The 21,105-nt window shown below is 38.0% G+C and overlaps 2 protein-coding genes across 3 annotated transcripts in view; both read left to right on the top strand.

Annotated features, from left to right (window-relative positions):
* The window catches only part of LOC134806398 (uncharacterized), a 36,059-nt gene extending 33,738 nt beyond the window's left edge, over positions 1 to 2,321 (top strand). For both annotated transcript variants that reach the window (XM_063779661.1, XM_063779660.1), the window contains exon 11: positions 1,225 to 2,321. In XM_063779661.1, the coding sequence (XP_063635731.1) occupies positions 1,225 to 1,531 (307 nt within the window). In that variant the 3' untranslated portion in view covers positions 1,532 to 2,321. The remainder of the gene's footprint in view (positions 1 to 1,224) is intronic.
* Positions 2,322 to 2,913: 592 nt separating this feature from the next.
* On the top strand, positions 2,914 to 17,475 carry LOC134806425 (epoxide hydrolase 3-like). Its single transcript, XM_063779699.1, has 6 exons — positions 2,914 to 3,157; positions 13,250 to 13,374; positions 13,661 to 13,773; positions 14,096 to 14,264; positions 16,213 to 16,352; positions 17,040 to 17,475. Exons 1-6 carry the CDS (start codon positions 2,957 to 2,959, stop codon positions 17,306 to 17,308), a joined length of 1,017 nt encoding a protein of 338 aa, XP_063635769.1. The 5' UTR covers positions 2,914 to 2,956; the 3' UTR covers positions 17,309 to 17,475.
* The last annotated feature ends 3,630 nt before the right edge of the window (positions 17,476 to 21,105 follow it).

The raw sequence follows: 21,105 nt of genomic DNA, 5'->3' as shown, positions 1-21,105 counted from the left end.
AAAAGTAGCAAGTGTCAGATAATTTAGATATGATGAAAAGTGAGCACCCCTAGCCCAATAGGTTCTCAATCTTCCAGCGATAAGAAACCACCCGACAAAATTTCTTTTTCGCCCGGGATTTGGGATCAACAACTGCTTGGAAGGTAATACTTACAATGAATAAATAAGTGGACTACTTTATGCGCTTCACGCGCGAATCTTGCGGCGGAAGGTTTGGCCGTTGCGCGGGTTCTTATATTAGCTTTTATCTTAATTTCTCTGAAATTATACAAGAAGTCTTTTGTTAGGTATAAATACTAAATAGATTGTATTTCTACTACGTACCTAGGTACATATTTACTTCCTAGCGCGGCACGATCATTTTTATAAGTTTGCTCACTAATTTAATTTAATTTTGTAATTGATTGTTGTGTTTTTCTTATGTAAGTGAATAATTGTTATTCTCATGAGAAAAATAAAGATCTTTAAACCGAAGTCTAATTGAGTACGTATACCAGATATAATTTATTGTATACACATACAGATAACTATCACAATTAAAAAATAATCTGTGTTCAAATCTGGTCAACGTTTCCAATCGTTGGCAATTAATGCGATAAGGCATTAATGCGATAATGAGACACGAAAGTCTAGCCCATCGTGAAGGTCACCGATGGTGGGTAACTCGATTTCTCAACGTTATGTCACGATGGTAGTATTTTCTTACTGTGTAAACGGTTTCTCTCAACTCTCATTGCTTATTCACTTAACTTTTGGACTGAGTGAACAAAGATGAGTAAACATTATTGTTTACTCATCTTAGCTTTGTTTATACGCGGATGTGCGTATTTGAGTAACTTGCTTCCATTAAAAACAATGAATTTATTAATAGGTAGGTACGGTAGAAAGTATTAATTTATGACCCATTTCGTACCTTGTCACAGTGACAGTCAATATGAAAGTCTAGATACCTCATACTATTGTCACTGTGACAAGATACAAAATGGGTCATAAATTAAAACTTTCGACTGTACCACAATACTATACTACTACTCTCCTAATAGCGCTATCTCAGTAACAAATGATTATGAAAATGGAATTATTATCAGCTATAGAAACTAAAGTTGGCAATGAATTTTCTTTTGAGATAGCGGTATTTGGCTTAGTAGGGCAGAATACCATGGTGTGATTATTGGGATCTAATGACCTCTGTCAAGATATATCTACTTATTTTTTATGTCTTAGCATCGACATCGAGATAGACTTCGAAGCACGCCCTGAAGGGGATGCTAGCACCGCCTTGGATCGTCTGGAACAAATAGAAAAGGAGACGATGCAAAGGCTGCAAGAAGAGGTTTTGAAGAAGCCTTGTAGTATACATATACCGTCCACGTCGGCCGTGAGGTACGACATGCGAGCCCCGAGCGAATGTGACGCGTGGAGTGGCTCGGGGGACTCCCGAGAGCCCCACGGCCCCAGGCCAGACCCCAGGCTCGAAGTCGACGTGCTGTTTAAAAACATTATTGATATGGGTATTGAATCGCAACACTAATTAATAATTATACAACAGAGAGATTTTAGAATTACAATTTTCGTTAATCACGCTTTGAATAGCGAATCTAATGTGTTTGACATACCTAATTAAAGAATGCATGTAAAAACCTCAGTAATTCCACTTATCGATTTTGATTCTAAGACGTGCTTGCTTAACGTTATTTAAATAAACGGAATAGATTAGTGAATTGTAATCATCATCATCATCATCTCAGCCATAAGACGTCCACTGCTGAACATAGGCCTCCCCCTTGGACCTCCATACGTACTGGTTGGAATTGTAATAACTAATTCTAAAGGTTCATCCGATGTTAACGTAACGGAACACTCTTGTCACTTGAGGTCGTAAGGTGCTAAGTATAGTTATGTGACTTTCAAACCGGAAGTCGCAGGTTAAAGCCAGGCGAAGGAAACACTTCTTGAGGAAAATGGTCTAATTCCATCCTCTGCAACTTTAACTTTTAAAGATTTTTTTTGCCTGAGTCTGCTCTTGGAAATCTTGCAAATAGTCTATTTTTCGTGTAATATTTTTCATGGCAAGGCTCTTGATTAAAACGTGTAAGAATTCAATATAAAAACTACTTGACATTTTGCTTTAGCCCTCTTAAGGGCCGTCTTTTTACTAGTATCTAGTAGAGTCGTCCGATTGACATGTGAATAGTTATCTGCATCTAAAGTGTGCTTTGAGATCCCTTCATTGTTCATTGTTGTTAGATATTTATTTGTTTTTAAGACTTACGTTTTGGCCATTGTAATTGTGAATGTTTGAAAGAGATGAATTAAATATGATGGAGTTAACTAGTTTTTTATTGAGTATTAAGTATTGATAGAGACCCCTATAAGGTAAACTCTGACCCCAATTTAACATCTCTCCTCCTTCGGTGTCGTCGTGTTTAGGTATATCATATACCTAAACACGACGACACCGAAGGAGTAGAGATATACATATACCGTATATGTGATTATCAAAGGTCTTACCAAGAATGAAGTGTTACATTTCACCCGTAGTTCGAGAGTGAAATGAGTGATTTCCGAGTCGAGTACCGAGTCGGTAGTACCTACTTTCTCATCAATACGTTATCGATAGATTTCTCTATTCTCGGGAAATTCAAGTCATGTCAGAATCGGGCTCCTAGACGCTGCAAGTAGTGGACGTGTACATAGTACTAAGTACAGTCAGCAGCAGAAGTTGCTAAGCGAGCGAGGTATTCAAAATTACCTTGACACGCTCTTAGCCTCTTAACAATAAAGTCGCGTCAAGATCATTTTGAACACCTGGCCCACTTAGCAACTCCCGCTGCTGATTGTACATAACTACAAAGGGTTTTTATGAATACACAGATTAGACTATAGACATAGTAGTCACTAGTCACTAGTCAGTCTGAGAGCCGGCGTCGCGATTAGCGCACGTGCCCGCGCCAACATGAGTGTTCTAGACACGATCACGCGTTTCGTAGTGTTTAACCTACTTACCGTTTACTACAGTATCCTCACATTGGGATATTTCGCTGTGAGATATGTCAAGAACCCCTTTGCGGACCCTTGGGCCCAGAAGCTACGGCTGGAACCGCCGGCCTGCCTGACGGACCCTAAATATGGAGTACATAAGTACATTAAAGTTAACGTGAGTTTCCTGTTGATACTTTAAAAGCGTATTAATTTAATTTAATTTATTATAGTTTTCTGGGTTTACAGCCAAGAGCAACACATTATTTAATTCTAGTTAATAGTCCATGGACGGCGGTAGTCGCTTTCCATCAGGCAATCCGTCGGCTCGTTTGCCAAAATTGAAGAACGAAAGTAGCGAGTGGTTCAATAAGTAGAATCTTGACCGTTCCCAGCTATGGTGAAAAACTACTCCAATAAAATGATCAAATTAGGCTTTACATTGAGTCCTGTGGATAGTAAAAAGCATTTCTCCCACCGTTTTCAAAGAAAAAAAAAAGCCTTATAAGTATATATATACCTAATATAATCGTCGATGAGATTGACGATTCCCTGTGCATTTTCTCGATACTGTTTATGACAGACTTGACTTTAAAGTTCCGGTTAAAAAGTTGGTTTATTAAGTAAATCAAAAACCAGTGTATATATAAGGTAGAGGTACGCATATTTAACTTGGATCAAGTTTTAACAAATCACGTTTGTGCCCAAAATTTTTTTTTACACGTGTGTCTAACTAAACACATATAGGTGGAAGCAAAAAAAGACCGGCCAAGTGCGTATCGGGCCACGCATAATGGAGGGTTCCGTAGTACGGAACCCTCCATTACGTAGGTACGGAATCCGTACCTTTATACAGTACAAAAAGCCGTGCAAGAATGCGCTTGCCGCTGCGTTTACCGTGTAAAACAATGTAATGTCATTAGATTATCTGATATAAAATGGGTTTGCGGCAAATGCAATGTTTTTGACGCTGCATTTATACCTATCATCGCAAAACAACCGCGCGCTTTAATAAACTTACTCATCCTTCAACTGCGCAGCGCCCAAACTATTGCTGATGTTAAAGGAGGTACCTACCTACCATCAAGTACCTAATATGTACCTACAAGATAACTACAAACCTCACGATGATTTTTATAAAATCTTCAACATTATACCTATACTAGTTTTTGCCCACCGTGTCATCATCGTCCTTGATAAAATTTAAATGGTGTAGCACATGACACGTAGCTTTAGTACCTACCATGAAAGAACCCATAGAGCGTGACTAGGCACAATCAGAGAAATTCAATAAACCAGTGTGTCAATAATTCTGTGTGAATAATTACAAACGTTCCATCGATACACAAGTATAGGCCACAATTTAAATACGACTTATGCCACAATTAAATGTCCCTTGAACCATAGGGCCTACCGTGAAAAAATAAAATAATTATTTAATAATTTTCATTATTCACTCGAATATGTAAGAGCGATTAGAGATGAGAACCAGGGGCCAGATAACAAATTTTGATTTTTGTTCATCACGGTAGGCCCTCAGAGGTCCTACATAACATGGAACATCGAAAATTGGAATTTCTTTATTACTCTATTCGAGTGATAAAGGCATATACAGGGTGATCAATCCAAATGGGTCAGTATGGAGAAGTCAGAAACTATAAGAGATAGCGAAATCTGTTCTTAGGAACCATGGCTTCGATTTTAGATTTAATAATAATGGCATTCATTTTTTTTTTTAATCTATCATACATAACCGGGATTCGAACCTGGTCAATATTCTTGTTGTTTGTTTGTATGGCAACTTTTAAACGATGCGTGATAGGTGGGGGGTGCTCGACCAAATATCATAGAGGGCCCCAAGACAAAACAAACTACATTAAACAAATCCAAAATGGCGGCGGACACGGGCAAAGTCAAATTTTCAAGTAGGTTAAGCGAGCCCGAAGGGCGAGTTTCAGGCCGGGAGGCCGTAGAACGACCCCGGCGGAGGGCCGAAGGCCCGGAGCCTCCACCCCGACTCCCAAAACGCGACTCCCAATAGGAAAAGTGTTGGGTCGTGCTTAAGCTCCAACTTCCCCCTTTCGTGTGACGCTTCGGGCCTTCGGCCCTACGCGGAGCTCGGCCTTCGTTTACTCGGCCTCGGCCTCGCGTTTTGGGAGTCGGGGTGGAGGCTCCGGGCCTTCGGCCCTCCGCCGGAGTCGGCCTTCGGCCTCCCGGCCTGTAGCTCGCCCTTCGGGCTCGCTTAACCTACTTGGAAATTTGACTTTGCCCGTGTCCGCCGCCATTTTGGATTTTTCAAAAAAAATTTTTTGACATGGTAATCTTGGGCCCCCAGGCTCGCCACATGCCAAATCTCAGCGCGCTCGGACCAACTTGAAAAAATTAAAAAAAAATCGGCCATTTTGAATTTTTTTTAATGTAGTTTGTTTTGTCTCGGGGCCCTCTATGATATTTGGTCGAGCACCCCCCACCTATCACGCATCGTTTAAAAGTTGCCATACAAACAAACAACAAGAATATTGACCAGGTTCGAATCCCGGTTATGTATGATAGATTTAAAAAAAAATTGAATGCCATTATTATTAAATCGAAAATCGAAGCCATGGTTCCTAAGAACAGATTTCGCTATCTCTCATAGTTTCCGACTTCTCCATACTGACCCATTTGGATTGATCACCCTGTATAATAAATATTGATGAACTGTCGATTTTCAAGGTTCATTGTAGGCTCTTTCGCGGTAGGCCGTCAGATTCCTATATATTAATTTTATATCTCTCTCCAAATAGTGAGACCGCTACACTATGGGTTGAAACGACCAAAAAGCGGACATTCGAAGTTTTTTTGCGAAAAAGCTATTTAAACAATTGCCATTCATCAGGAAATGGCTTGCCAAACAATAATTGTGGTATGTAATATTTTTCAAAACAATGCATATTTAAAGCAGAAAAAAGTATGATATTTGTATGGAAGCTAAAAATAGGTGTATCTTATTTTGAGAAAATAGTTTTATTTTTAGTTGTTCCGTCTTCTAAACTTCAGGACTTATTTTTGCGCTACATGTTTAGAGTACAAAATGATAAGGCCTACTTCTGTAGGTGCCTATTTGTTTTCTTAATCCAGTCAAAAGTTCGTCAATATTCGTATTTTATCTAAAGTCTTTTTTTGCAAAATTACGTTGATGTTTGATATTTTAACGCTATAATAATAAAAACAAATTACAAATTCTACGTTTTATAGTTGGTCAAGCAGATCTTGTCAGTAGAAAAAGGCGGCAAATGTGAAAAATGCAGGAGCGACGGGATATCGTCTCATAGAAAATTTGAATTTCGCGCTTTTTTTCTACTGACAAGATTTGCTTGACCATCTATAGTAATAATTTATTTGAAAAAATTTAAGTAGTACCTATCGATTTCAAATATTATATTTATACCTACATAGGTATCAAAATATTTTGTTACATTTTTTCATTAAATATCAAAATATGTACCTAATAAAAAAAATACCAGCAAAGCAATATTACGGCAAATTCATATTTCAAAAAAAATAACATATCTAAAAATGTACAAATAAGATTTTATACAGACTTTTTTTTCTGCTTTAAATATGTATGCATTATTATGAAAAATATTATATTACAATTATTGTTTGTCGAGCCATTTCCTGTCGAATGACATTTTTTAAAATAGGTTTTTCGCTAAAAACTTTTTATGTCCGCTTTTTAGTCGTTTTAGCCCAGTGTGCAAAAGTATGCATGTGCAATATGTATGCATTATTATGAAAAATATTATATTACAATTATTGTTTGTCGAGCCATTTCCTGTCGAATGACATTTTTTAAAATAGGTTTTTCGCTAAAAACTTTTTATGTCCGCTTTTTAGTCGTTTTAGCCCAGTGTGCAAAATCCACGTGTATTTCGCGTCAGTTGAAGGTTATAATTACATCACTTGTTGCGTTGCGTAATGACCTACTCAAGTCAAGGTCAAGTCTGATTAAATTTTCATTCAGGATAACTTAATTTTTAACCATTTGCGTTATAATCTGGGTCACCAAAATGAACCTAATGCGCGTGGGTGCGTGACGAAATGAAAGCTCCTCCTTTTTGGTGGTAGTTAATAAGTACTTATACAAACAATTCAAATAGCTGGTAAATTTTATCAGAATTAGAGACCTAGTGGTGCTTTTGAATTAGGTACCGTAAAATTAATCTATTGAGGTGTTTGAAACCGGAGGTCAAAAACTTTCAAGAGCCCATCAACATGCACACTAGCGCTACTGCTAAATAAATATGTACTTAATGCCAAATAAATATATAATGCCATTAAATAAGTGAACTCAAAGCATTAACTTCTTGAAATCGCAAATTGCCTCACCTCACAGTAGGTACAGTCGAAAGTTTTAATTTATGACCCATTTCGTACCTTTTGTCACAGTGACAATAGTAATAGTACGAGAGTAGCGACTTTCATACGAAATGGGTCATAAATTCATACTTCCGTCGTATTTCATCAGTCATCAGTAGAAAGTTATAAACCTTGCCGTACAGATCCGTCCTTTAGCTCTCAGCTAAACAGTAATGCGATTCAGTCAATATTAGAAGTGATGTCGTAACGTAGGTAACTGTTATCGCTGATTTCTCAAAACTTGTGTGGCGAAGACTGGTAACAAAGAGCCTATAGTACAGCCACCACACGGGATTGGCCATTTTGGGTTCTTGCTAAATTGGAAATTCTATAGCGTAAGTATTGAACAATAAATTTAGCTAGGACCCTAAATGGCGCAACAATCGCGGAGCATGATGGTACCTACGGCTACCTATTGAGTGAGTTCTTTTATTATGTCATACGATTTATTATAAAAGATACATAGTAATGTAGGTAGGGTACAGTACAAACTTACAGTGCACACGCGTACGCCTCCTTGGGCGTTGTATGTTCTGCCATTTTGTGGCCTAAATCGAAAAGTAAACGAGGTAGGACCGATACGACCTTCAAGAAAAGAGCGTATTACGTACTCCCATTTTAAAGGCCTGCAGCGCACTTACAACCCCTCTGTTGTTGCGGGTGTCTATGGGCAACAGTAATCGCTTACCATCAGGGATTCGTCTCTGTTTGTTTGCCTCTTATATCATACAAAAAAGTACCTACTAGACGTTTTTCATTTTTGATTAAGAAGAGTACCTGTTTCTGTTTTCTGAGCAACATGCTATACAAGATAAATACAATTACAATTTGGAAGTTTGCATTCCTATAAATTAAAGAGGCCCTAATATACTGCCTCCCACTCACTAGGGCTTGCAATATCGGATGGTTTCCAATTCCGGAACTGATTTTCGATATTGGATTCTAATTCCGGAATTCCGGAACTGGTTCCGGAATTAGGATTTATCGTATTTTTAATTTTTTATTCGATTTTTTAGTAAATAACAACAAAAAATGTGAAATTCTGATACGTTACGTTTATTGAAGTTAGTATTGTTTAAGATAAATTTAATTTGAAGTACTTTTTTTTTCACCTCTTGTTTTACCACCTTCTTAAAATGGTTACTTTTATTCGGGCTATTTACTTGGGGAAAATATAGTTGCGAGCAAACCATTCGATGCATAATTTTATGAAATAGTTAAATATAACAGCTTCCTACTCTTCCTAACCACTAGTACGGTACGTACTAACGTAGTGGTGTTGTTTAAGAAGTTGAAGGTCGAAGTTTGGCTTTTTCCTTGCTGGTTCCTAATTATGATTCAGAATATCATATATTGTATGCTTCTACAGGATCCGAAATCGTTGATAGAGAAAACCTTCTATCGGAATCGAAGATAAAAAGTCCAAATATTTTTAAATTTCAATTCTTAAAATTCGCTTATGTAGGATTCAGACTATTCTAAGTAGGGCTTGCATTATCCGTCCATTTTTTGTATCCGGATATTTCGAATATTTATAATTTTACTATCCGGATATCCGGATAATTCGAATACTTGCTTTTTATTTAACAAAATTCACACGAACTTTATTAAAAAAAGGAATAGAATCAAATTTTACGTATAAAAGGTTGCGTAACAGCAAATGCTAAGGTATTTTTAGGAGTCCTATCTTTTCGTCGAAATTTTATTGTCCGAATTTGACTTGGTAAATTTTTTCCCTGTAGCTTTACTGTGACATGACAATCAACCATCAGCAAATTTTATTTTTGAACAATATACAGTGTATAGTTTATGGAGATACTTCAACCCTCCGCTTAATATTGGCACTCTGCGCTGCGAAATTCATTTCTTAAGTGATCACAAGATATTTGACGTTTAATTCATTAAAATTTTACAACCATGAATTATATAATTATGGTCAAACTCTTGTTCAGTTAAGAAATTGGCGTCTTATTGACATACTGGCCGTGGTTTTGATGATATTTAGAGAATCGATTACGTCTTCTAACTGCTGAGATATTACATTGCATTTAAGGTCAATCAAGGCTTTCAGTACAGATTTATTCAAATGCAGAATGCTAAAACTTTCTTATCATATCTGTTAAACAGCTACTGCATCTCGTTCGGCAGTTCAATATCAACCGAAGTTCTCCTCCGTTGGACCCATTTTAGTTCTTTTCGCACGTTATTCAATAATGTATTCAGACGCTAACAATAATGCAGCGCAGCGCGTTTGACAGGAACACGGTACAAGTACATTCAAAGTTACTTTGTACGTTTTACGGAGCTAGGTTGATCTGCATAAGATTGTACCCAAATAATTAAAAAAGGAAGAGGAAGTAGACCGACGAGTAAAAATAGCTTGGAATAAATACTGGAGCCTAAAGGAAATCCTGAAAAGTAATATGAATATGAAAATCAAGAAAAAAGTTATGGATATATGTATTTTACCTTCACTGACTTATGCAAGTCAAACCTGGCTGTTCACTGCAAAAATTAAATCAAAAATAACTACATGCCAACGAGCAATGGAGAGAAGCTTGCTAAACATAAAAAGAGTTCAAAAAATACCACATATAAATATAAGAGCTGTAACAAAACTAATAGACGCTCTCGAACACGCCAAAACACAAAAATGGAGATGGGCTGGACATGTTGCCAGGCTGTCAGACTCGCGCTGGACCTTGAAAGCTACCACCTGGAAAGGACCTGCAGGCAAACGACGCTCCGGGAAACCAAACAGCCGTTGGACTGATGACATAAATAAAACAGCTGGTATAAACTGGAAATATATAGCTACAAACAGGGATAGATGGAAGTCCTTGGAGGAGGCCTTCACCCGATGAGGGGTTCTTGTCCACCACATATAATACTTTGTATATTTGTAATATGTAAAAAATGACTTAACAATAACTAATTCAAAATGACATTATACTTACCTAAAATAAATGCTGACTATGTAATTGAATGAAATGTAACGAAATTGGACTTGAATAAAAGGCTTTTTTTTTTTTTTTTTTTTTTATTTAATTAAAAAAATAAGGGAGGAGACGACAATTAAGGAGAAATACTTAAATAATCAGATTTTATACCGTAAAAATGTATCTAAATAAATAAATAAATCAACCGACATCATTTACGTTATAATTTTCAACGTTTTTGATATAGTTTTCTTAAACCCAAAAATTTGAATGATATTTTTGTCATAAATGGTATTCGAATTATTCGTTTTATCCGGATAACAATCTCGTCTAAATCCGGATAGTAAATTGGACGGATATCCGGATAAAACGGTTATCCGGATATCCGGATGGCAAGCCCTAATTCTAAGCAACTAAATCGCTTTGCTTTTTTTTATGAGCCCATATTGTTCCACTGCTTTAGCAAACGGAAAAGTAAAATATACCTATACTATAGTTCACTGAATGACTAAGAGGCACTTATTAACAACAAAAACACCAGTATAGTGTAGTTTCTTAACAATTTTCAATAATAAACGTATTAAAACCTGAAGAAAGTACTTAAAACCAATTCCGGAATTTTCGATATTCAGTTGTATCAATTCCGGAATTGTAATATCGGAAAATTTGTCCGAGATTCCGGAATTTCGAAATTCCGGAATGCAAGCCCTACCACTCACGTTTTGTGGAAATTGAGGGAATAGTGCTAGACCTATGATATTATTATATTTCCTACAATACAATACAATAAAAATATTATTTATTGTATACACCAATAACCAAAGCAAGAATGCATATATAATTCTCGGTAGTCATCGGGCCTGTGATGGGCTGATGGCCTATTTCGGCCAGATTTGAGAAGAAGGTACTCTTAAGATTAATCAAAGAACCTAGGTAATTAATTAACGAAGTTACTCCTTTTAGTAGAAGAATTAGATGATTGATAAAAATATCCTATGTCTTTCCCCGGGCCTCAAATGTTAAGCAATTTCGTCTTTGTTGAGCAAATACATCGGTTAAGCAATTTGAGCGTGAATGATGGAATAGACAGGCAGACAGAGTTACTTTTGCATTTATAATAGCTATGTGTATCAAGATCAAGTAGAGGGAAGTAGGGATATCTAGTTTCAGAAAACGGGTTGATCCGCATCGTGTTGCAGTTTGCAGTTTATTCACCCCGAGTGCAATGTGGCGAGAAAGCGGAACGGCTCTCGTGCTGCACTTCAAAACTATGTTTATGCACGTCGATAAATTACTGATAATTTCATTCTTATCTAACCCTAACTTACAATATCTATATCTAGTCTGTATCTTTAGGTATTTAAATAACAGTAAACAAACAATTTGTAAATTTTCGGGTATGTACTTAGTTATAACATTGGTTAACCATCCAAATACAAAACCGCCTGGATCTGTCACTGAACGGACTGACTTTAACCTACATTATTTGATCATGTAATATTTTCATCACCCTCAACTGGCTTAAGGAGCCATTTGAGGGTAAATTTTGTTTACCTTTATTTAAATATCTACATAGTCTAATAAAACATGGTCTTCCATTCCCAGAGTGACACGGGCCTACGTCACAACAACATGGCCGCTATATATAGCGCTATCGCATATTATCATATAGCGCTGTCGCATGATGACGTAGGCCCGTGTCAGTTAGGTGACCTAGCCTAGAAAAGACGGGAATGGAGTACCAGGCGGAGTATATTATTATACCATGAATATCTAAAGATACTGAGTATAGATAGCACCCATTTCTAGACAACGAATGTATCGATGTACAAACATTTCAAAATTCCGGATATGTAGAGTATTTATATCACGCCCAATCCGTGGAGCGGGCATACACGTCAAGAATTTACGATACCGAATTCAGGATTACCTTTGCTACAAAACGACAAGAAGATAGAGGGAGAGCTGGGAGAGGACTACGAGTAGATACTGGAAATAATTATTAAAAAAATTCTAAGCCATACAATTCTTATTCAATCACATAAGGACTTAAGGAGGATTTAAATGACTCCTGAACTGAGCTGAGTAAATCTAAATACTCAAATCGTTGCGTCGTAAGTAGTACTTATCTAGATTATTATATTACGCTATAAGAAATTGGCAAGAAACATTTCGTGGTCTCTTGAACTTGGCACAGAAAAAACGGGCTCAGTTGTAGGTCAGTGGTACGATGGGCTCACCGAGAATTATGTAACTTACGCACACCTTAGCATAATGTATACTGCGCCCATTAAATCCATCCATTCAGTTCGGATTGGTTTCACGGCTTCGTTGGGGGTTTCTAACTAAAATATTTAGAGAGTTAAAGACCAAACTGATTTAGGCAATAAGTCTACTACTACCTACTAATTCATAAAATAAATAAAAAAGTATTGCACAGGCGCTTTAAGGGAAACTTATTCAATTGAGTTTAGTTTAGCATACTTACATATTTTATGTTGGCTGGCTGAATCGGTTATGAACCACTTCCTGTTATGTATCCGATTCAGTTGAAATTGGGAGTCATTTGGGAGTACTACTTCAATTCCGATGCTAATGCAATAATATGCCAACATAAAGCAAGAAGCTGATCTGATAATGCATTCGCAAGGTAGCGCAACTCCTTGATAGAAAGACACAAACAAATCATGTTCAGGTTAATAATAGTAATAAGTAGGTATGGCTGTGAATCTGTGATAATTATTAGTCTAGCTAGCACTAGGAGATGATGAAATAATGCGAGATTATCATGCCCATCATTCATTCCTGATTTATTTACTTCAGCGACTTTTTGCACGAGCTCTTGTGAATTCGCCTATTCATTTGTTATTATTATCAAGTGTGAGCCGGAAGGATTGTTTTAGGTAACTGTAATGTTTTATATTTTACAGAATGTCAAGTTACATTATTTGGAAAGCGGCGATCCGTCTAAACCCCTTATGATATTTCTGCATGGGTTTCCTGAATTTTGGTTTTCTTGGAGGCATCAGATCGTCGAGTTCAACAAAGACTATTGGTAACAACTTACTCTACTTACCTACTCTACCTTAATACCTCTTATATACCTTGGCATATTAGGTACTTTTATTTATTGACACGATTTTCTCGAGTCTTTTTTCAAAAAAAAAATGCACCTACTCGCTGTTCTCCGCTCCAGCCCCACTGGCTCGATTATGTAAATTTAATACAGAGGTATAATTATGAATAAATTTTCATTAAAAATGTTTGGGAAATAGTAGGTAGGTATAAATTATTGTGACAATCTATCAACCTATTGATGTAAATTCAATAATGTATTTCAGGTGTATTGCTGTGGACATGAGAGGGTACGGAGACTCGGAGAGGCCAGATGATGTATCTGCATACCACATTGATCTCCTGGTCGAAGATGTTCGTGACCTTGTTCGCCAGTTAGGTACGTTACGTCATGGCTTCATAGATTATTTCGTATTCCAATACGGCAGGGAAATAAAACCCATATTTAGTAGCAAAAAAAATTGCTACTAAATATGGGTTTTAAATTCGAAATTTAGTAGACAGGCTCGGGCCGCGTCAGGAGCATAAGGTGGGAAGGTGCTAGGTGTTTATGCTTATACGATTTTCCTGCTCACTGCCCTGGGTACATAACAGCAGCAAAAGACACTTCCTGCTAAGAAGGACAAGGCAACAACATATACCTTTCTCTTTCCCTCTCAGCAATAATAACCCCCTAAACAACGTATAACGCATAATTTCAGGGCGAGAGAAGTGCATTCTAGTGTCGCACGACTGGGGCGGCCTAATCGCGTGCCGCTTCCGAGACGTGCACCCGGACGCGCTGGACGCGCTCGTGATGCTCTCCAGCACGTCACGCGAGGCCTGGCTGCATGAACTGGTGCACAATCCGGTGCAGAGGAAAATGTCTTGGTAAGGAAATGTTGCTTGAAATTAAAACCATATACTTACTCAGGTCTACAGTCCCTTGAAGCTGTAAAACAATCAAATATCTAAGTTAACGTAAAAAAAGATTAACCTTTATGGCGCAACATAGGTCAACGGGATACTATGAAAATTAGCAAGTGATATCGTCTTACACTAGGTACAAGTACTTACAGAGAAAAATCTCAAACAATAAATTTAAAAAAAAACACCTAATAAATAAGTTAAATTTGTACGGCACCCTGGATGGGCGAATCTGACTCGGAAAACATCATCAACATCGGGAAACATCTTGGAGGTAACTTCTTCCAAACAAAAAAAGAATTACTCAAATCGGATCACAGGGTGCCGGAGTAATCGCCGAACATACTTACATTTAAAGAAATCATCATCAAAATAATCATCATCATCAGGTCTACTTCATCAAATTGGTGGTTTTCGGGAGAAAACGCTCGAGTTGCTTAAGAAAACGCCCAAAACACCATGCATGTGCCTTTAAAAACTGAGGAGTTCCCTCAATTCCTCATGGATCCCATCATCAGAACAGAACCAAATTAAAATGGGACCAACTCGGAGGTAGCTCCTTTCAAACAAAAAAGAATTACTCAAATCGGACTATGGATGTCGGAGTAATCGGTGAACGTACATAGAAAAAAAAAAAAAGAATATAGCCACAAGTGCCACAACCGAATACAGAACCTCCTCCTTCTATGAAATTGAAGTCGGTTAAAAAAGCGCCGTTTCCGACATTTTAGAAGAATACCATCGATAGCGACTGCGTAATAGTAGATTGTTAACCAAGGGTTGAAAGGCACCCATTTCTGTCGAGGTAGTTTGGCGCTCGAACGCAGTGAGAGCGCCAATAGTCCGAGACGGAAATGGTGCCTTTCACCCGAGTTAAACACTCTACTTTTCATATCGAATGCGAGGAAACCAAACAAGACAAGGCAATTTCGGAAAATCAGCAATTGAAGTACCTAATAGACCTACGGCCATGATTTTTTTCATTAGGACTTACTTGCAATCGGAGACTTTACAAGTGTAAAGATTAATAACCCCTAGCGAAAATCATTTAGATTGCAATATTTACGAAAATACACATTTTTTAACAAACTGCAGTAATTTTAAAATGGTTTGTACATTATAGTATGAAAATCAGCGAGATTGCCTCTTACTTTTTAATTTTATACTTTTTCGTTCTAAAAGCCGCAACAGGCTACCGGACCGCACCGCGACCTTGGTGCACCGCACCACGTAATAACATAATAAAAGTATTTTAAATATTAAATAACTATTTCATTAATAATATAACAAAATTTTTATCTTGTATTTTATTTTATTTTCATGAATATAGTGCTAAATAACTTTAAAAACCAATTTAATATCGTACAAAGGTTTAACTGTGGCTGTATAAGATTTTGCCTTTGCTAATTTACGCAAGTGTAAGGTTTAAAAAAATATTTTTGGTGTATTCCTGTTGGTTCCCGCCTTACGAAATCGAGTAAATAGAATTCAACGAAAGAAACAAGAAAAAATTGTTTTTAACAATTTACTTACATCATTTTTTATAAAAAAAGGATCAACGTGGGATTAGTAAAATTAAACAATTACCAATTGTTCCAAGCGAGGAAATAAAGACACTATTTTTCCATTTTGTTTCCACCCAGTTGTTCGTGGGACGGGGACGCAGAGGAGTACACTACTTTTCTGCGCTAGAGCATACACGTATCACTTTCTGCGCACCTTTTAGAACAACAACGACCCACTTTCAGAGCATGAGATATGAAAACTAACTTGCAGTGTTGCAAACTCATGGTTTATGGTAAATGTAGAGTTACTGGAAACTGTAGGGCCTATACCACCCTACCTGTAGGGTCTTTCGAAATGGGTGTAGCATAGCATAGCAGATTCTGTATTGTCCACCAATCTGTTTCAGGTACGTAATGTTGTACCGCGTGCCATCCCTCCCCGAAAACCTGATCACGATGGACGACCTGCGCGTGTTTGACCTGTGCATCCCCGCCCAGCCCGGCAGCCTTGACGTCGAGTGCTACAAATACTGGTTCGGAAAACCTAGTAAGTGTGCTTATACCTGTTTACAGTGTGAGGAGTAAGATAAAATATGAGAAAAGCAAGAGAAGAGAGTAAAGTAGCGCGAAAATCCAAAATCGAAATTTCGTCACATTCATTTCGGCAGATTCGCGGTAAGCTCTCTGAAACAATATTTGAAGTAAGATTGAACTTTACAAATTGATCTCAATTTTGATTTCGTTATTTTTGCATCACACCCTCACATCACATCACACCCAGTGGGAAACTAGAGCAAATCCTTGCTCGTGCTGCCTACTTCTAAATATTTATGCGAGCGCGGCGCGTTGCGTAAATGAAGTCAAATTGAGAATAAGTTGTTAATATTTACGACTCAGTCAGTCAGTGGTATTGTAACCTACTATTAACCTCCCCCGTCGACGGAACGGAGGCAGTATCATATGCGTTCAAGGTGCGAGGCTGCACACAAATTAAATGATAGTTTTTACTCACCAGGCGCACGTTTCACCAACTTAAAAGTTTTCTGAAAGCCCGACAATGAAAATTTCTCTGAACATTTCTGGGTCGATAAGTAACGACGTAAAGTGGCAATGTTTTTTTTACTTGTTGGACCAGCAATGTACGGTGAATTGTCTTTGTCACGTGAAAAGTGAAACAAGGTGCCGATGACGCTGTGTTTTTGACGGAGGTTTAATCTTATAACTTGTTTTACAGCGGCCGTGACCCCACCAATCAACTACTACCGCGCGAACTTCGTATACAGCTTGCCCGACAAAGCACGCTGCGAGCGCCCCGTCCCCATGCTTGTCGCCAACGCCGCCGACGACAAATACCTCTCGCATTCCATACTAGACCGCATGATGACAGAATACGCACACATCGAAACGAAGCTGGTGCCCGGTTGCGGACACTTCATTATGCAAGAAAAACCAGAAGTCGTTAACAAGCTAGTGAGAGAGTTCCTAGGGAAACATAGGCTTTAAACTAGGTTATTTTGTACAAAAGCTTTACCATTGTTTTATAGAAATTAAGGTTTTTTTATACACTTATACTTAATTACAATTCTTTAATTTACACTGGTTCACCAGGTACGCACGTCTTTATTATTTGTTAATAATTTAATAAATAAAAATATTATATCTATTATGTCTGTATATTTTTAACCCAGTTTGAGTGATGGAGTTATTTGGAGAAAGATACCTATGTATCAAAGATGAGGCGCGGGTCAAAGCAAAGACCGATAACTACATGCTGTTGGGTTGGCGCAATACACGCGAGATACACGGCTGAAAACCAAACAATACCGACCACCAACAGCTAGAAGTTAGGCCAAGATAACTCTGCAGCAATTTTGATCGCATATAGTGGTGTGCAAGTTATGCAAGTGTTATTAAATTTTAAACGTCTAACTTCTATGGAATTATGTCGTATAAATAACACTTGTACAAAGGTTGATCTCCCAAAGAAAATAAAAATTTCGCGCCTTTTTTACTGACACGTTGGGTGTGTTTGAGTACCCTAAATAGCATTTTCTTGTAGGGATTTTGTTGGGCCTTTGTTTACGTATTAGTTGGGCAACCGTTATATTTGGCCGTACGATTTGCTGGAGGGCCCTCGACAAAGGCCCTCCCGAAGATTCCCAACAGAGGGCCATAAGAGAAATTTTTTCGTTGGGCTTTTTTAAATAAATCATACAATTATTCAACGGTGGTGGTTTTGGTTGGGCCGTGGTTGGGCCTATACACATTTGTTTGATGGTTGGTTAATTGTTACATTTGGCCGTACGATTTGCTGGAGGGCCCTCGACAAAGGCCCTCCCGAAGATTCCCAACAGAGGGCCATTAGAGTAATTTTTTCGTTGGGCCTATTTAAATAAATCATACAATTATTCAACGGTGGTGGTTTTGGTTGGGCCGTGGTTGGGCCTATACACATTTGTGTGATGGTTGGTTAATTGTTACATTTGGCCGTATGGCTTGCTGTAGGGCCAACTGCAAAAAAATAAAAAAGGCCAATTTTTTCGTTGTGCTTCTGTTTGCAAATTCAATAATTACCCAACGGCAAGTCAGGTAGGTCGGTAGGTAGTCGTGCACCAGGTTGAAGACCCAACACAGCTTGTCCCACAAAGGGCCAACATTGTAACTTTAACGTTGGGCCTTGTGTAGGATTGTTACAATACTACCGTAGGTAAATAGTTGTGTAATTTATAGTGTGCCTACAGTCTAATTATGTAATGGGCTTTTGTTTACGAGTCCTACAGTTACCTTACGTTAAGTAAGTGGTTGTGTAATACGACGTTGGGCCTTTGCTGATAAATATTACAATTACACTACTACGGTAGGCATTGGTTGTATCCACATGAAGGCCCTAGGCTAGGCAGCAGTTGTTGTTAATCTTCTCTGTATCGTTCCAATTTTAGTATATGTACTGCCGAAGCAAGTACACTTACTATACACTCTAATTTGTATATATACTAACCGCACTTCGAAACTTCGTAAGCGAGATTTATGTTTTTTGAGATTTAAATTGAGAAAATGTTATTAAAATACAATTTTTTAAATTTATGTATTAATTTTATAGTTATAGCTATTAGATTTATAAGTTACTTTAAAAAAATATTATGATTATATCCGGAATAATCGAGAAAATAACCATAACTTCGATGTTTGGAGACAGTAACGCCATCTAGTGACGCCACAAGCAAACTCAACTGGTATTGTTGGGCATCAGTACCACAGCCAATGTTGGTAAATGCGATATTTGTGCTCACTGGGCCAACGAATGTTATCGTTGTTTAGCCAACGTTACCAAAATAAACAAAGGCCCATTGTTGGGCATCAGTGCCACAGTCAATGTTGGTAAATGCGATATTTGTCATCATTGGGCCATCGGATGATATCGTTGATTAGCCAACGTTACCAAAATACACAAAGGCCCATTGTTGGGCATCCGTGCCACAGCCAATGTTGGTAAATGCGGTATACGTCACCATTGGGCCAACGAATGTTATCGTTGTTTAGCGAACGGTAGCAAAATACACAAAGGCCCATTGTTAGGCCTCAATGCTACAGCCAATGTTGGTAAATGCGATATTTGTCGTCATTGGGCCATCGTATGATATCGTTGATTAGCCAACGTTACCAAAATAAACAAAGGCCCATTGTTGGGCATCAGTGCCACAGTCAATGTTGGTAAATGCGATATTTGTCATCATTGGGCCATCGGATGATATCGTTGATTAGCCAACGTTACCAAAATACACAAAGGCCCATTGTTGGGCATCAGTGCCACAGCCAATGTTGGTAAATGCGATTTTTGTCATCATTGGGCCATCGGATGATATCGTTGATTAGCCAACGTTACCAAAATACACAAAGGCCCATTGTTGGGCATCAGTGCCACAGCCAATGTTGGTAAATGCGATTTTTGTCATCATTGGGCCATCGGATGATATCGTTGATTAGCCAACGTTACCAAAATACACAAAGGCCCATTGTTGGGCATCAATGCTACAGCCAATGTTGGTAAATGCGATATTTGTCGTCATTGGGCCATCGGATGATATCGTCGATTAGCCAACGTTACCAAAATAAACAAAGGCCCATTGTTGGGTATCAGTGCCACACACACACGTTGATCGGGTCGCCACTTTCCCGAATGAAGGTTGAGGGAGGCGATGGCTGAGATACGCGTCATACTCGTGAACGGGTGCTGTTTGTGGAGACTGGTCTGTTTAAGCTAACACAAGCTATTATACTTAGTAACTTTATTTTTATTAATTAATTACAGTGAGACGCCTCATTCTGCTCTCGTATGTTTCTTTTCTCTTAATGAATGTATTAATTATACAGGATATTGACTCTTGGAGACCCTATACATCTCTAAGGATAACTTGATAAACTATATAATCTTATAGTTCTGACACCTAGAGACATTTACACCTCTAAATATTATAGATTTTTTTTTTGTGTTTAGTATCTGTATTTTTTATGTAATTCGACATTAAGAGACCATATACATCTCTTAGTAATTGTAATACGTTAGATTGAATTGTTAGTTTTATTTTATAAAATTGTTGATGTTATTATTTTTCCTTGTATGTAAATTCAATGATGACGTGTAAAAGTGCCCTTGTGGCCTATTTGCTGAATAAATGTTGATGTTTGATGTTTGATGTTTGATGTTTGACAGCCAATGTTGGTAAATGCGATATTTGTCATCATTGGGCCATCGGATGATATCCTTGACTAGCCAACGTTACCAAAATACACAAAGGCCCATTGTTGGGCATCCGTGCCACAGCCAATGTTGGTAAATGCGGTTTCGTCACCATTGGGCCAACGAATGTTATCGTTGTTTAGCGAACGGTAGCAAAATACACAAAGGCCCATTGTTGGTCATCACTGCCACTGCCAATGTTGGTAAATGCGATATATGTCATCATTGGGCCAACGAATATTATCGTTGTTTAGCCAACGGTACCAAAATACACAAAGGCCCATTGTTGGGCATCTGTGCCTAGGGAATGCAAATCGGTTATTTTTTGTATGGAAATAACCGCGGTTTCGGTTAATAACCGATAATTTCCATACAAAAAATAACCGAAAATAACCGATTTGCATTCCCTATCTGTGCCACAGCGAATGTTGGTAAATGCGATGGTGGGCCAATACAAAATTAATGTTGGCTACGGAACGAACCTCATCCCAACGTTTTCCCTACCGTTGGCACCGTGGGCCCCAACGAAAATGCTACTAGGGCATAGATCTAGTATTACATA

This window comes from Cydia splendana, chromosome 3 (assembly GCF_910591565.1).
Source record: "Cydia splendana chromosome 3, ilCydSple1.2, whole genome shotgun sequence".
Lineage (NCBI taxonomy): Eukaryota > Metazoa > Arthropoda > Insecta > Lepidoptera > Tortricidae > Cydia > Cydia splendana.
This window is presented reverse-complemented; position numbering and strand designations above follow the sequence as displayed.

Excerpts from the sequence above, each read along its gene's own strand:
- LOC134806425 (XM_063779699.1), top strand. The coding sequence starts at position 2,957 with ATGAGTGTTCTAGACACGATCACGCGTTTCGTAGTGTTTAACCTACTT. Across the intron at positions 13,774-14,095 it reads TGACCTTGTTCGCCAGTTAG|GGCGAGAGAAGTGCATTCTA; the intron begins GTACGTTACGTC and ends GCATAATTTCAG. Across the intron at positions 16,353-17,039 it reads ATACTGGTTCGGAAAACCTA|CGGCCGTGACCCCACCAATC; the intron begins GTAAGTGTGCTT and ends CTTGTTTTACAG.